Source organism: Bidens hawaiensis, unplaced genomic scaffold, assembly GCF_021521415.1.
Source record: "Bidens hawaiensis isolate Kalapana, Puna unplaced genomic scaffold, B.hawaiensis_p1.1 tig00036766_1, whole genome shotgun sequence".
Lineage (NCBI taxonomy): Eukaryota > Viridiplantae > Streptophyta > Magnoliopsida > Asterales > Asteraceae > Bidens > Bidens hawaiensis.
Window position 1 is genome coordinate 151,960 of NW_027505433.1, and position 16,832 is coordinate 168,791.

Below are 16,832 nucleotides of genomic sequence, written 5' to 3' on the forward strand. Positions count from 1 at the left end.
GCTTTGCGTAAACGAAAGGGCAAGGCTAAAGCTTTTGACAAGCCTACTAAAACTCTAATTTATAGGAGTTCAGGTGTGGATATTGGTGAGTTTGTATGAAGATCTACCGTTAATGTATCACTTCAACAAACACCGGTGGCTACTACTCCTATTAGTACCTCGGTGGTTACTTTATCGATGACAATCTCATCAGACCCGAGGTTCGCATCGGTTCCTAAAGTCGTATTATCACCAATGCCGACTCCTTAACAAGCTGTTTCTCCTACAAGTCCTACACTAAGACCTCTACAACCATTGGACTTCTCATTCATGTCTTTTAATTGTGCAGTAGGTCCAATGCAGCTTGCTCCTCTTTCCTTTAACAACATGCCACTTCAACAACAAATGTTCCGGTTGTTGAATTTGGTACATTTGCAAAAAACCAAATGGCTGCTGATCGTCAATTTCAAGAGTAGATATGTTTGGATTAGAGAAATATGGTTAGCCACATCTCGTACGTACAACGTGAAAACTGTGAATTGTGTTACTGCTCAGGGTGAAAAGATCAAGAAGCAAGATGAGATCATGCTTTAGTTGACGTGTAAAGACGATATGTTAAAGAAATTTAAAGGTAATAATGATGACAAAGACTCCGAGGAAGGTGCGAGTGGTGGTGAGCAGCAACCAAAGACTGGTATATCTAGTGGTAGTGTTGGAGGTGAAGGTTCGGATATGCATTATTAGTGTATACTGATACTACTAATGTGCAGCCGATTGAGTCTGTGATGGTGAATATGATTTTATTTATGGATAATCATAAGGGGATAGTGATGGGTATGGTAAACGTGGATGAGATTGAGGAAGGCGAGTTTGTTGATTGTTCATTATCAAAAGAACAAATTGCTTTGTTGTTGGGTTTGAATGTATGTTGAGTATCTGGAGAAAGAAGATGATGTAGAGGTTGTGGACGATGAGGAAGTTCGATTTGATATGAGTATTCCGTTTGGGAATAAATCATTTACTTATGACGAGGTGGAGGTTGAAGATGTGACAGCCGAGGAATACCCTGATCTGTATACTCGTTCAAATACAGATGAAGGAGTTTCATTCTTCACGACTGAACATTATAAAGCAGTTTAAGAACTTCTGAGTAAAAAGAAGGATAAAGTAAGTGAAGTTGGGCCTGGATCGAAGGATTCAGGTGAAAATGTATTCGAGGGGATGTTAGAGCAAAATAAGTCTCGTATGTCTAAGCATATTGGTGTTTTAAGGTATGCTTAGCAAAAAGATGAAAAGCAGTCGAGAGCCCGAGCTACTGCATATCAGGTGAAAAAGTTTAACGCTTCAAAGGCGGTGAAGGGTGATATAATCTCATGGTTATATGATTCTGAGCTGAAGGTTTGTATTATCAAGTGGGAACAAGACATTCAATATTTTCAACATATTGTCAATGTTCTTACCTTACCAAGGTGGGATGTGCTGACACTGGCCAACACACCGTTCGTGAATCATGGTGAATGAAAAGAAAAGATGAAGAAATTCTAGTGTTTAGTTAGAAGGTATTTAAAGAACCTAAAGATGCGATTAAAGAAAAGAAAAGATGTCAAAGAATATGAAATCATAAAGAGAATATAATGAAGATTTATTCATTGATTGGTTGATTGCTTTTAAAGAATCACAGAAAAAGTATTATAATACATTCAATCCAGTTATTATCCAAGAGTCCCAATACATCAATGTCAAGTATGTTAAAGTAGATATTATTAGTTGGATGCATGAGCCAGAAATAGAAGTTTACATGGTTAATGGGAGTTTGGTATACAGTTTTACTAGAAGCTTCAAGATATTCTAACATTACCTCACTTGGATTTTATACTTCTTTGAAGAAGACCAATTATCAAACGTGTTGGTTTTGAATTGGTAGAATGGTTTTATAGACATCAGATTTATGAGGTTGACCACAAATTTGGACCCTTACAACCCTAGATTCTGACTCGTTGGTTCAACAATACAAAAAGATTTCCTAGAATTGACCGACAGTTGGTTACTTTAAAGATCAAAGCTCCTTATGCAATGAAAAAGATCACGCTTAAGCAAATGAAACAAGACGTTGGTAGTTCGCTTAGAGTGATGGTACTATGATGAGAGAACAGGGGAAGCTGTAATTGTTTTGGGAGAGAATAATAAAAGTTTGTAAGAATTTATGATTTGTTGAGGCACATCACCTTATCAAAGAAAAATATCTAAACTCTATATGATAATCAGATTAGATGGAAGAATACACATGACATGGAGTTAGCATTGCAATTTCAATATCTTGTTTGTGTGTGCTATGCTTTTGAAATCAATGTGTCAGGTCCCGGATTGTTGGTAGATCATTAACAAATTAAGTAATAACTCACACAATAATGTGTTGACAAGAGAGTTAATGACGGGTTGCTATTTTTAGAAAGAAAACCGTTTGTTAAAGGCGGAATCAATAACAAATTTTGGAATGGCTGAACGATCAATCAAAGGTAACTAACACACAAGATTCACTCAAAAGATTTCCATTTATATAATATAAATCATACAAACGATAATCTATCTAGGGTTTCTTGATAAAGAGTTAGGTCCGTACGATTCAAAGAACAACCGTCACTCTATGAATATTCTTTCACAATTAATGAGTGTGTCTTCAACTGCTCCCCTGGATGCGTGCCCTAAATGTTCCTTTTATAGGCCTGACACCCCCAGACAGTTGTCATTCCCTCTAGAAACCCTAAATAAATAGTACATATTCAAATTACATATTCAAAATTATCCTAAGTGTAAAACAAGTCTTCCGGGTAGGCTTTGTAGAAGTAAACTTCTCCGAGTAGACTTTGTGCTCTGCCTTCCTTGTTAGACTTGGTAACCTTGAAGTGTCCCCGGGAACAGTTTTCTGGGTATGCTTTACTTGGAGTATTTTCACCAAGCAGACTTCAATCTTCTTGATTATATCAGACTTTGCCCGACATAAACTTACTAGCAACATTTTTCTTCAATGGTCCCATCAACACCTTGCTTGGAATTAGCTTATTAGCAAAGTGTGCTTGGGAGCACTGTACCCTGCTTGAGTTGAACTCTGCCCGATGTTACTTGAGATATTTCATTACACATCAAGCTTACTCGGACCACTGTATTATTAAAGAATACCTTGCCCTATCTTCCAATCACTTGGCTTCATGAGCTTGGTTAGCCAAGAGCTTACTCTGAAGTAAACCTTACTCGGCTATGATGAAAAACCTGCTTGATATAGAGAACCTTGCCCGGGTATACACTAACTAGTGAACCCTGCCCGGGTAAACACTAAAGAGTGAACCCTGCCCGGATATCCACTAAAGAAAACTTCAAGAAGATAACCTTGCCCAATAGGCAAAATATCAAGCCCGGCTAAGTAAAACCTTGCTCGGATGTCTCAGGTGTGCCCGGTTCCATACTTAACAATATCTGAGGAGGTTGAGAAGATTCCAATCTTCCTTGTAGTCAGTTTTGGGACAAATCTTGACTCATCACAATGCTAGAAGTAACTGGAAGACCAAATGGAACTAAATGATTGAACAAGCACAAGAAAATGGGGAGTTTGTTAATTCATTATTTTAATGTCTTGTACTTTCGAATTTGTTGTTTGGTTTAGAAACATGTATAGGGGCATTTTAGGAATTACATATTTATGTAAAAAGGCACCATACGTGGTTGTAGACACACCATGTAATAAACCTAGAAAACCCTAAACTAGACCATTAACGAGAGACAAGTGTACCTACCGAATGTAATGTAGCTAATTGAAGTCCAGGATATTGAACCCTAGAGACAATGCGAAGAAACTAAACTTGATTCTAACAGAAAAATTTAATGGTTTAAAATATTTGACTTGGTTTTTATGAAAAAGTTGATTTCTTTAAATATTTTATTAACTAAAATTAAAATAAATTTAAAAACTAAATTAAAATGATTTTAAGCGAGCTGACAAACTTTTGTGGAAACAAGATTGGGAAAAGCGTTACCTAGGCTAGAAATCATATTTGTGAATCTTGGACTCTTATCGGCTATGGCAACTGTGATGAAACCGAGATTTAAAGATACGACACCCCTAGACGTAAGTCACGTAACGGATCCTAGATCACTCTTCTGGTATGACCTAAAAGGAAACCCTGTCCGTATGACGTATACTGGTTGGTTGAATTACCACATTGTCTCTCCAACAATACTAAAGTACTCTAATGATAAGATCACCTCTCAGTATCACTAATCACAATACATCCGAAAGTGTTAGGGATGTAAAAAGTAATCTAAAGAAGTTCAAAAAGACTCTCGTTCAATCTATACCCAAACCACTAATGAGCAAGAGTGATGACCTAAAAGTGAATCTAAAACAATATTTCTAAAACTAAACAATCTACTATTATAATAAACAAAAATCTATTTGTGCTACTTGGCACCTAATTACACTATATTTGTGCCACTTGGCAAGTTTTTGTCATTCATTAAAACCTTTCTTTTCTTTGTTCAAATAAAAGAATAATCAAGATTGGTAAATGGTTTCGTAACCGACCATTTCTTTAGATATGACCATGTTATTATGAATTAATTATTTAGTAATGAATAATAACAACTAATAAGAATGGTGTAGCATTGTAAGTTAATATTATTGTAATTTTTGAGACCCCAGAAATTGAAGTATCTCCACCGGACATGACTCACATTAGTGCATATTATTCTTCCTTGATAATCATTATCATCATTCTTATTGAAAACACAAAATTAAAGGACTTAGATTAAAGAATTAGTGCTCAGTTTTATCATTTCAATATAACTGTAGTCTTTATAATTAATCTCATTATATATACAATTGTCCAGTTTAAAACTAATTTGAAATAGAAAATTATGAAAATAGCATAAACACTTATACATTATGCATTAAAAATATAATCACATGTAGTGAAAGAGAGTATATATGTCTATATTTGTGTCATTTTGCAAGTTTTTATTTTCAATCATTAAAACTCTTTTTCTTTAGAAAATAATCAGAATTGGTAAATGGGTATCCCATAACTAACCCATTGTTACAATAATATTATATTAATTTTCATATAATTTATAACACACACAATGAATTTTCGTGCCTCCCTAAATCATATCTGACGTAAATGACTTTCTCCCTAAATGATAGCAGGCACAAGAAATCAATCATATAATCTCAAGCTATTCCATATATCAAATCTCAATTATGTCTCTTTATCTGTAAATATTTTCATGATTTCTCCAAATCTCGATAATAAACCTCTAAGGTTTACGATTTGTGTTCCTGTTTGATTTTGGTTGTATTTATGATAATCTAGGTTAACGTCTTAATTTGTTTACAATACTATTGAATTTGTTAAGTAGTAGTTTCTACTTTCTATCACTATATATATATATATATGTGTGTGTGTGTGTGTGTGTGTTTATTGATGATTATGTTACATATGCTCATATCAATGGATCTTTGTTCCCATGTAATTTTAAAGTTGGGGAAAAAGTTGATTAGACATTACAAACCTAACAAATTTAATGTAAATGTTAGCTTATGACTAATATTGAGAACCGATAATGATGCATTTGTAGAACACTGTGATTTATGGAAACGCCTGGAACCCACCGTACCCCGTCCCGAAAACTCGCGGGGGACGGCTGCGGGACGTTTCCATAACATTTCCTGATATTTGGGGAAGTTCCTTGACCGTTTCGATAAGTCAAAGGGTGTTTCCAGACCGTTTCCAGATTTTGGGGACCTTTTTGAAGGTTTCTAGTAGTTCATGGGTAATTCTTGTAAGTTATGGAGCTATTTGCGTATGTTTCCAGAAAAGAGTCGATATATCCCAACCCTATTCAGTCGATTTAGTAACAGATCTCCTTCAACAACGAAATTCAACAATAATCTTCATAAATCACAATCATCTATCACGATTATGGCTAGTTCTCAAGAAACACAAAGTCAAAAATCTTCATCAACACCGGTGGCATCAACTGATGAACCACCATCGTGGGAGTTTGTAACCAAAAACGCAAAGCATGGTACAGGAGGTACTTGGAAGTTCACGTGTAATTTTTGTGGCGACAATCGAGAAGGCTGATATTCAAGGGTTAAAAGCATATCTACTTGGGATCAAAGGTAATGATCAATTGATCATATTGTAATTTATATTGTATTTTATAGATTTTTGTTTCTGTTACTAAGAAAAATACTAGATTTTTGATCCTGCTACACAAACATGTTAGTTTAATGTGAAGATTATAGCTAGCCCTCCTTTCCCAATTGTGTTTGTTAGTCTTGATGAACTTCCAGCCTTGGCACATGATGCTTTCAAGCACTCTATCCAGATGCTTTATTTGTTTTGCCATCTGTTACTAAAAATGAACTATGTGTCTATCATTGCTTTAGGTGCTGGGATTGCTCCATGTAAGAAAGCAACAATGAGTGACAAAACTAAAATGAGAAAGCTTGAAGATGCTTATGAAGAGAAGAAAGACGCATCAAAGGTGAAAGAAGTTGGGTTGCCTTATGAAGCTACTCTCGGTTTAAAGAAAAGAAAAACTATATCAAATCCTATTGAAAGAGCATACGGTGAGGAAATAAGGGACCAATTAGATTAAGAAATAGCAAGGATGTTCTATACTGGCGGTTTACCTTTCAATCTTGCAAAGAATCCACATTTTCAAACGGCCTTTGAGTTTGTAGCTACCAATAAAATTGAAAGCTATATGCCTCCTAGCTATAATAAGCTTAGAACCACCTTGTTACAAAAGGAAAGGAGAATGTGCACAAGTTATTGGAACCAATTATGTTATCATGGAAAGAAAAAAGGTGTATCTATTGTCAGTGATGGTTGGTCTGATCCTACTAGAAAGCCACTAATTAATTTCATGCCTACATCAGGTAATGGTCCATTGTTTATAAAAGCGGTGAATTGTTTTGGGGAGTACAAAGATAAGTTTTTTATTTCAAATATGATGAAAGAAGTTATAAATGAGATTGGTCATGAAAACGTTGTGCAACTCATTACTGACAATGCATCAGTTTGTAAGGCGTCTGGAGATATTGACTACTCATTTATTCACTCTCTTCATGTGCTGAGCGTAATTGGAGCAGCTACGCATTTATTCACTCTCTTAGGAGGAACAGAATGACTACTAGTCGGGCTCAAGACTTGGTTTACGTACACAATAATCTTCGACTTTTATCCAGGGCTCCCAATGATGACTTGAAGATGTGGGATATTGGTTGAGATGCCTTTGACTCGATGGAAGATGTAGGCTTTTTACAGTTTGCGGATCTTTCACTAGATGAGCCGGATCTTGAAAACGGTTTGATTGATAATATTTGATTACCTTTGCTTTAGAAGATGTATGAATTTTGAAAGACTTATGATTGATTATCATTGGAAGATGTATGAATTTTGAAGTTTACATCAACGTATGAATATATTTTGGGCTTTGTGGTACATTATCATTAATATATATTTATTTTTTATATGTATTTATTGTCGTACCTGTGCCGTACCCGTTTCTTGATTTTTTGAGAGTTTTGCCGTTTCCCGTTCCCATACCCATGCCCGTTTCTCGTTCCTGTCCCAGTTTTTATGCAACATAGGTAGACCATGTCTACTTTGTTTATATAACTAACTAACCGTGTAATAATTTGTGTTTCTTATATCATAAACGAAAGGGTGTTACAAATCTATATATTATTTCTTAATTGTGTAACTAACTTATCTGCAAAGTTAGCGTACCATATTTCTTGTAAAGAGTATATAAGTAAAATAGATAGATGCATTCATTTATGGATGATCATATGTGTTTCATAGTATATCATGAGTAGCTTTTTTGTTATGATTATATTGGGTTGTCCATTTATCATAATCATCTGATCATCTTTTTGATAGTTTATTTTGTTTGTAATCAAACATACATAAGTTAATATTACTAGCATAAGCAGATACACCTCTATAAACTTTTCAATAGGACCAAGTTTCTTTTGGGTCATGTGATGTATCCTGAAAGACTTTATATGGAAAGCATGTTAACACATTTTTTTTATGCTATTTTTGAATAAGAATATTTGATAATGATATTCTTTTCTTATATAATTTAGGTGTTATCAGCCAGGCATGCACAATCATATATAAGCAATTATATTACGATTGATGATAACTTCATCATAATTCTTTTATTCCTTCTTTAGTTTGTAAATTATTCAACTTTATAAACAGAGTTCTCTTTATAAAATCTCTATATTAGTTTATTAAAATCAGTTAAAATCAACATATTATGTATTTAACCCGTGTATCACACGGGATAGTTAGTACTGAATAGAAAAAACTGGATTATAGTAAAACAAGAACCCCTTCAAACACTCGAGGGGTATTTCAGTAAAATTAAGTAATGTGGCGTGCATTGATCCCACCGACGGCTTCACACGAAAGAAACAAAATCCATGAAGGTGAGTTTGGTAATTTGAGAGATGGTACGGTACCCCCTTCTTGTCTTGGGTTTAAACAAAATAAATAATCCTCCTTTCCTTTCCATACAAAGCTTTCCTCATCCACGCATAAAAGAAAAAAGAAAAAAGAAAAAAGAAAAAAGAAAATAAAGTCCATCGGCGATCTGAAGAAACCATGGCCGGAGAAGCAGCCGAGCAGCAGTACGCGAAGGCGAAGATATCTGTTTGGTGGGACATAGAGAACTGTCAGGTACCAAAAGGCTGTGAGCCTCACTCGATCGCGCAGAATATAAGTTCCGCTTTGGTTAATATGAACTACTGTGGCCCGGTATCGATTTCGGCTTACGGCGACACCAATCGGATCCCGGCCTCCGTCCAGCAAGGTCTCAATAGTACCGGCATCTCCTTGAATCACGTGCCTGCTGGTTAGTCAAAACCCTAACATTACATTACCATTACATATGTTTGTTTCTATTTGAGTTTGGGGAGTATTTGACCTAGTATAGTTTTATCAGCTTTTAGATCTGTATTTACGGTTACAATAATGAAAATTAGTTTTTTACACGTCTATATTTTTTTTACACACATGTAAATTTGTTAGTACGTAAATTTTACACATGTGTAAGCTTTTGATTTACATATGTAGTCAAAAATTTATTTTCAAAATACAATAAAATTAGTCTCAAATAATATTAATATATAAAATAATTTTCAAAAATATGTTGGTTCTTGCTATTCCTAGGAAACTCTTTATTTCTATTTGAACCATTTTCTATATATATTATATATATGCTAAAATTCAAGAAAAGTATCAACATCAAATTTACATAAGCAAATAACAAACCCAAAATACACAATCTTTAAACGAGTGAAATTTAAAACTTCAACAATAAATAACTGATCGATTGAATTGAATAAATAGCCATCTCCCTTGAGTAATCGGTGGAACCTTACTTTTAAATTGCGTAATGCGGTCCGATGCGTTTTGTTCAAAAATCCGTTGCGCGATGCGAAATGCGTGTTGCGAGCAGGGGCGTAGGCAGCTTTATGGGAACGGGTTCGGTCGAACCCGTACAAAATTTTACTTTAATGTTATATATTAGTGTATTTTGACATCGAACCCGTAGAAATTTCAACATCGAACCCGTAAAAAACCCAAATCTAAGTGATAAACAATCGGTTGTCCGTCCCTCGAAATTTTCCGAACCCGTAGGAAAAATTTTCTGGCTACACCACTGGTTGCGAGCGCATCACGTATTCGATGCGCTCTTTCTTAGAAAAATGTTAAAAAATTAATTATACATAATATTTTAGCATGTTAACTTTAAAATGTATTGACAAACTAGAGTATTGATAAACTCGGTTATTAATAGTAGCTCTTAATTATAATTATAGAAACTTAATTTAGTCAAATGTTAACATACGGTCATAACAATTTTGTCAATTGCCAATGTCATTCTAAAATAAAAGGAAAGGAAAACAAATTCCTCTATTAAAGGAGATAGTTAAGATAATTATCTTTTACTTTGGAAATGAAAGAAAACAACAGTATTTTTAGTTATTATGTTTTAGAAAAAAATATGCATTTTATAAGAAATATTTAAGTAGAAGACTTTTAGGGTTTTGTTGTTACAGCCGCCATTCTTATTTCAACCTTCTTCATCTTTTCAAAGTTCCTGGGGTTATCTAGGAGTTCTTCATCCCCTAACCTTCTTCATCGTCTTCTCCAAGCATGTATTTCATCGTCTTCTTCATCTCCGACCCAGTTTTCAGTTGAAAAAGGTACGATTCAAGCCTTCAAACCGCCGCATTTTGCGAAATCTGGCGCAATATTGGCGCAACATGTAACCCTAACGCATCGCAGCAGTTGATGCGACCCAGACCTTGCAGCAGCGCATTAGCGCAATATGCACGCAATTTAAAACCAAGGGTGGAACTAAATTATATTAAAATAATAATCTATTCGATGGGGTTGGAATGCTAGGAATCGGAGTAGATTATGCTACCGATGATATTGGATCGGTGATATACCTTAGAACAGAGCAGGACTATGATTTGGCGATATCATAACGTTTGACCATTTGTTACGATCAACTAGGTCAAATGACTTATTCGGGTTGTTAGGCTTAATCGTTATGTTCACAGGTTTGTTAACATACGAGTGACGAGTCAATGTTTTAGGTCAGTCAAAACAGAAGTTGGGTTAGACTTCTGGATTAAGTAAAAGGGTGTTTTGTGTAAACAACTTGTGTGTCAGGTTGTTATATTAGGATAAGTTAAAATAATGGAGGTTAGCATATCAAGGAAGATAAGGTTGTAACTTGCAACTAGTTATGCAAGTTGTTTTAGATTATGTAGATTTTATGTTTTAGTATAAATAGGTGACTAAAGTGTCTTGTAAAAGTGTGGTGGTTTAATCTCTTTAATACAAGAAACAATTTTGTGCCTTTGATTACCAACAATTGGTATCAGAGCTACAAGGTCGAAGGGCTGTTCGAGAAGAGAAAAAAAGGAGGGCATTTACCACCCAACCTAGAACCTGTGACTGGTTCAGGGGTTGTTGAAAAAGCGATCTGTGATTGATTGTTTGTAACCTAGTACCTGTGACTGGTTCAGGGGCAGTTGAAGAAGCGATCTGTGATAGATCGTTTGTGAAGAAGACTGTTATAGCAAACCTTTCTGTGGTCGATTGAGGCTGCTGAAATCGATCTGTGATAGATCGAACTGTGAAAGCTGCTGGAAAAATCGGAGGGGCTGTGAATAGCTTCCAGAAGGTGTGCATGAGATAGTTTAGTCGTGTAAACGATTGAGTTGGACTGGTTGTGTGGAACAACTACCGAAGGAGAAGGCCTGAGTGATTCAGGTTGTAGTTTCTGTTCAGAGAGTGATCAGAATCTGAGCGAGGTTGTAGTCGAGAGAAAGTAGACAACAACCAATAATCTGCGTGGAGCAGATTTTTGACCCGTGGTTTTGCGGATAAAGCGGAGCTGGTAGGATCAATGAAAGATCCAGTGGATCGGTCAAATAAGTGGGAAAGTGGCTGTTGGAACGTGGCTGATCAGAAGGATTGGGACCGTCAAGAAATAATATAGAAAGGTATCTTCGACCGGGTTTCTTCCTCGCCGAGGACAAGAACAGCAGGTGGCTGGTTCTTTTGGCAGAAATATTCCAACTAGATAGTGCAGAAAAAAACGAATCAGCGAGGTTGTGTTCGTTTAGCGGCATGAAAGACAGAAAAGCGGATGGTTTGTCTTCAGGTTGGTAGTTGATAGCGTTTGGCTTACAACTCAGGAAGAAATTAGTGTACCGGGGTAGCGAAGGTCAAATCAAGAAGAGTCGAGTGAAGACTTTGGACGTTACCGGAGTAAAGGTCGGAGTCCGGGTTAAAGTCGAGTTGGCTCGGGAAGACGATGATTCGACATTGTCGTGATGGGCAGCGTGAACATTAAACGTTTAGGGGGGGGGGGTGATTGTTAAGACTTAATCGTTATGTTCATAGGTTTGTTAACATACGGGTGACGAGTCAGTGTTTAGGTCAGGCAAAACAGAAGTTGGGTTAGACTTCTGGATTAAGTAAAAGGATGTTTTGTGTAAACAACTTGTGTGTGAAGTTGTTATATTAGGATAAGTTAATATAATGGAGGTTAGCATATCTAGGAAGATAAGGTTGTAACTTGCAACTAGTTATGCAAGTTGTTTTAGAGTATGTAGATTTTATGTTTTAGTATAAATAGGTGACTAAAGTGTCTTGTAAAAGTGTGGTGGTCTAATCCCTTTAATACAAAAACAGTTTTGTGCCTTTGATTACCAACACGGGTTTACCCAAAACCCATTAAAAAGTACCCGACTCGAGTTAGTACGAGTCGGGTTTGCTAGGTTTGAGTTTCATGAGTATGGGTACTTTCGGGTCCAGGTTAATACTTATTCGTGTTGGGTTTCGGGTTGCGTATAAAAATGACAGCCCTAACATAAAAGCATTGTTTAGTTTCTGTATTTTTTTTTCTTATACTTCCTTCTACCTTTCTAAATATTATTGAGTTAGGATTTATATCATCAGATATTTAGATTTCCATTTTTCTTGTAAATGAACCCATAATATTGGCAAAATGGAAAAAAAATAAAATATCTGTTTGGTAATAGTTTTATGACTTTATCTTTTAACTGAATTTTTAACTGTTGAACTAAATATCTATTGTTAAACAATTATCATAATGCTTATATTTTAAATGGACAAGCATTATACTACTGAAAATGTAAAAGATGATAAAGAACATTGTAGTTGGAATTGGAAACATGCAGAAATGCACATACACATGATAGTCTAGTTCCACTGGAGTATGTATAATAGTTTAATTTAATTTAATTATATTTTTTGGTCTCAAAATAGATGTGTCATGTTCACAATGCAAATTTAAATAACCATGTAGTGGCTTTTATTTCTTATATTTATCTTTTAGGAAACATATAATTTTGTGATGTGGGAAATTTTTTCATTGTTAATGGGTGCTTTATTTTTAGACTGTAGACATTGGACGTACCGTCACGTTATTCGGTAAATAAGTTATGATGGTTAAATTTGTAATTCACTCATGTGCATATCATATTTATGATAAAGACTAATCTCTGTAAAGACTAATCTCTGTTTTTTTATATATGAATAGGGGTCAAAGACGCGAGCGACAAGAAAATATTGGTAGACATGTTATTCTGGGCTGTTGATAATCCTGCCCCATGCAATTACCTACTAATTTCTGGTGATAGAGATTTCTCAAACGCGCTTCATCAATTGCGGATGAGGAAATATAACATACTTTTAGCACAGCCTCAGAAAGCCTCTGTGTCCCTTATTGCAGCCGCAAAGAGTGTATGGCAATGGACTAGTCTTTTGGCTGGTGGGCCACCACTAACTAATATAACAGAATCAGCCGAAAGTTCGTTACATACTTCAGTTTCTGAACCACTTCCGACGCTAGACAACGAGTATGTAAACACCCCTCATCCTGGATTGCAGAAACCCTCAAGAACAGATTCTAAACCAAAAGGGAAGACGATAAGGAAAAACTTTAGTCAACCAGTTTTATCAACTCAACCCTTTGAAAATCAGAATAATTCAAACTCTCATCAACCAGGATATAATATGCACCATAGTCACTTTCCTAGTGTATCTTCAACTGGATCAAACCCTAATCACATTCTTGATTATTCATGGAATATTGGGAATAACATGACTAGTTATCAAGGTCATCTTCATCATCATCATAATCATAATCATAATCTTCAACAGTCGGTTAAGCCTCAAGTTCAACTACCACCCGGGACTCCTGCACTTGCCCCTATAAATTTCTTTCCACCTAATCCGCCACATATTCATCCTACTCATTATATGCCATCTCATAGGCCTGACTTTGTTCCTGATAATTTGGGCAGAGAGCATAATTCTCAATTGAGTAAAGGATTATTGAAACAAAATTCTGTTGAATCTTCAAATCATGCATACACAAACAGTCCACAGAAAGGACATGGTATGCCAAACAAGTCTCAATTTCACAAGGATAATACGAACAACAAACATCCACCATTGGTTAATAATAAACCTGATTTTCTGTTTCAACCGTCATCTTCGTCAGCATTGGACACTAGCACAAATGGTAGTGGTGTGTGGGGAACACCTGGATTCCCAAAACCTTCAGAATATGTGCAAGGACTAATAGGGGTGATTTTACTTGCTCTGAGTACCTTGAAAAGTGAAAAGATAATGCCTACGGAAGAAAATATAATAAATTGCATTCGTTATGGGAATTCTAAGAAACAAAACATTGATGTTAAAAAGGCTCTAGGTAGTGCTGTTAAGAAGCAACTGGTAGTGAAACATAATCTTGGTTCGTTACCGTTTTATGTTGGTAAGAATGAAAAGTTATGGAATTGTGTGAACCCTATAGGTAATAATATTAAGGATCACTCAAAAACAACTTGGGATGAACTTCAAAAGTTTTTGTCAACTCCTGCGGGTCGTTCTGCTATAACCGCCTCCCAGTGCAGGTAACTTAATTTATCTTAGATAGGAGCATGTTCGTGTTTGTTCGATTCAGACTATTGAACACATAATTAAACGAACGAGGTTTTCTTGTTCGCTCATTAAGAGAGTGAACATGTTTAGTTATGTTTGTTCATTAACAGTATAACTGAACGGTTCACGAACATAAAGGGACGAACATAAATGAACATAACAAAGCTAATCATTAACAGTATATGTTTGTTTAAACGAATTTCTCATTGAGCATTTGTTTTGTTTACAAGTCTAATCCTTAGAGGTGGCAGTTTTTATGTGTTTACTTTTCAATGGCTCGATTCAGGTTGAAGTATACCCAACACACCAAACAGCTTGAAAGTTGTCCAAAGTATATATTAATTTATTGAACTTTAAAAGTTATTTTATAATATATATAGATCAGATTGTAGCATTATAAAATTTGTAATAATATGTAACAAATTACTTTTAAAAGTCCAACAAATTTGTTGTCCAAAAAAGGTTCATTTTTCTAAAGAGTTATTCCATTTGACCCTATAGTAAAAATCGAGTGTATATATATGATTTGTGCTATCATTTATGTGACAAGTATTATTATTTGTGTTTTGCTTAGATATGAGGCAGCAACTATTATAAAGAATACATGCCTAAAAGATACTGCTTTGGGTGACATACTTCAGATTATGCACTTGACAACCAGCGTAAAGAAGTGGATCACACATCATCCATCAGGATGGCAACCGGTTAGTATTACTCTTCCGGAGACCAATTCAGGGGACCCGGATTGGTAACCAACCACCCCACTTGAAATCATAAAGCGGCTGTAAAGTAGGTTTAGGTTAAAGGTTATTACTTAGCGGGTTCATTGTTAGAAACGGTCACCCAATAACTAATGAGGCGTTGATATAATAACTACTGGTATATCACAGGCCACCAGGTACCACGGGATGACCATTTTGTGCTTTTGTTTTCTTGTTTTCATTTGGTCACTTGTCAGCAATCCAACAAGTATGCTTGACAAGATCGAGATCAAAGGTTGTATATAGGTTAGTTTTTGTTGGGTCTTTTTTTAAGAAACTTAATAGTTCTATAGCGGAATGTTTACCCCTCTCTATGCTTGGACATAGATAGCCAAAATCAAATCGTTTGATGAACAATATTGGGAGATGATGTACATCTGTCTTATCAGTGGATCAACTTGTTTATTCTGTTCCGAAAAAAAAAGACTGATTTTTACACATGAAGACGTGTTTAGATGAAATTTGTTACCTGGCACGCCTTTTGTACTTGCATATGATTGGATGGAAGATTTACTTTTGGCTACAAAAATCAGTCAGTATCGCGCGAGACTGGTGAAGTTTATGATGATCAGATTTTGAATGTTATGTTTTCAAACCAGGGAAGCTGAAGAAGACCATACACCTACATATGTCATGTTCTAAGATGTGTTAAAGTTTTGAAGGGGAAAGTGTACATGTGGTCTTGAATATATGCTATGTTCTGAAGCTGGTGAGTATTTTTCAGAAACAATGATGGAAATTCCGAATAGGTTATGTTTTGAAGCTGCTGAAGTTCTTAAGGTGGTGAAGATCATATTTTAAAGAATTATGTTCAGAAACCGCCTAACTTTAGAATGGGTTGATGATGATGATGATATTTGATTAGTGACGCGATATGGTTAAAAACTGAGAGTTAAGATCAAATGAAGATACACCACGCAGATCCTTTTTTGAAGCACTTGCAAACTAGGCATGAGCCATCAAGGTATGATGGTCCATTTTCTATGTAATGGATTTAAGATCTGCTAATTTCCATGAATGCAGGAACCTTAAAACACTTTTTCTTTTTCTTGTTTGTTTATTAGTTATGTTTAACATGACAAAAATATTTGTGCTTGTGAAGAAGATTGTATTTGTATTGTATGACTATTTTTGTTTGTCATGTTAATTTTGATTTGTGAAACACATTTCTTATTCCAACACTTGTTTGTGTGCATTGCAAAGTTTTTAAGTGTGAATATGTTTTTGTGAGTTTAGTAAAAAGGTAACAAATCTAAGCATTTATTCATTTAACCAACCATTCTTTCAATTTTCGAAAGTTTTTGCATTAAAAGTGGGATAATTGATTAGCATTAGAAGCCGTCTTTAGTGAAGCAAGCTGTGTTATGATTCTTCCGAAAATTTACTTGGCCAACTCTATATCGAATGTCATGTTTATAGGTTTGACTCCATGCTTAGAATTATGATAAACTATTCTTAGCCAATTCATCAAAGTTTGTGACATAAGTTTTTATAAATTATAATATAGTGAGTGGTTTAAGGT

General features: G+C 35.2%; 1 protein-coding gene across 2 annotated transcripts; it reads left to right on the top strand.

The window, feature by feature from the left end:
• The first annotated feature begins 8,600 nt into the window (after window positions 1-8,600).
• On the top strand, window positions 8,601-16,520 carry LOC143613166 (uncharacterized). Of its 2 annotated transcripts, XM_077086949.1 has the most exons (4): window positions 8,601-8,907; window positions 13,144-14,521; window positions 15,124-15,297; window positions 16,035-16,520. In XM_077086949.1, coding segments are annotated over exons 1-4 (1,803 nt in total). In that variant the 5' UTR covers window positions 8,601-8,657; the 3' UTR covers window positions 16,036-16,520. The 2 variants fall into 2 exon arrangements, with proteins under 2 accessions (XP_076943064.1, XP_076943063.1); XM_077086948.1 differs by having other exon boundaries at window positions 15,124-16,520.
• Window positions 16,521-16,832: the final 312 nt, after the last annotated feature.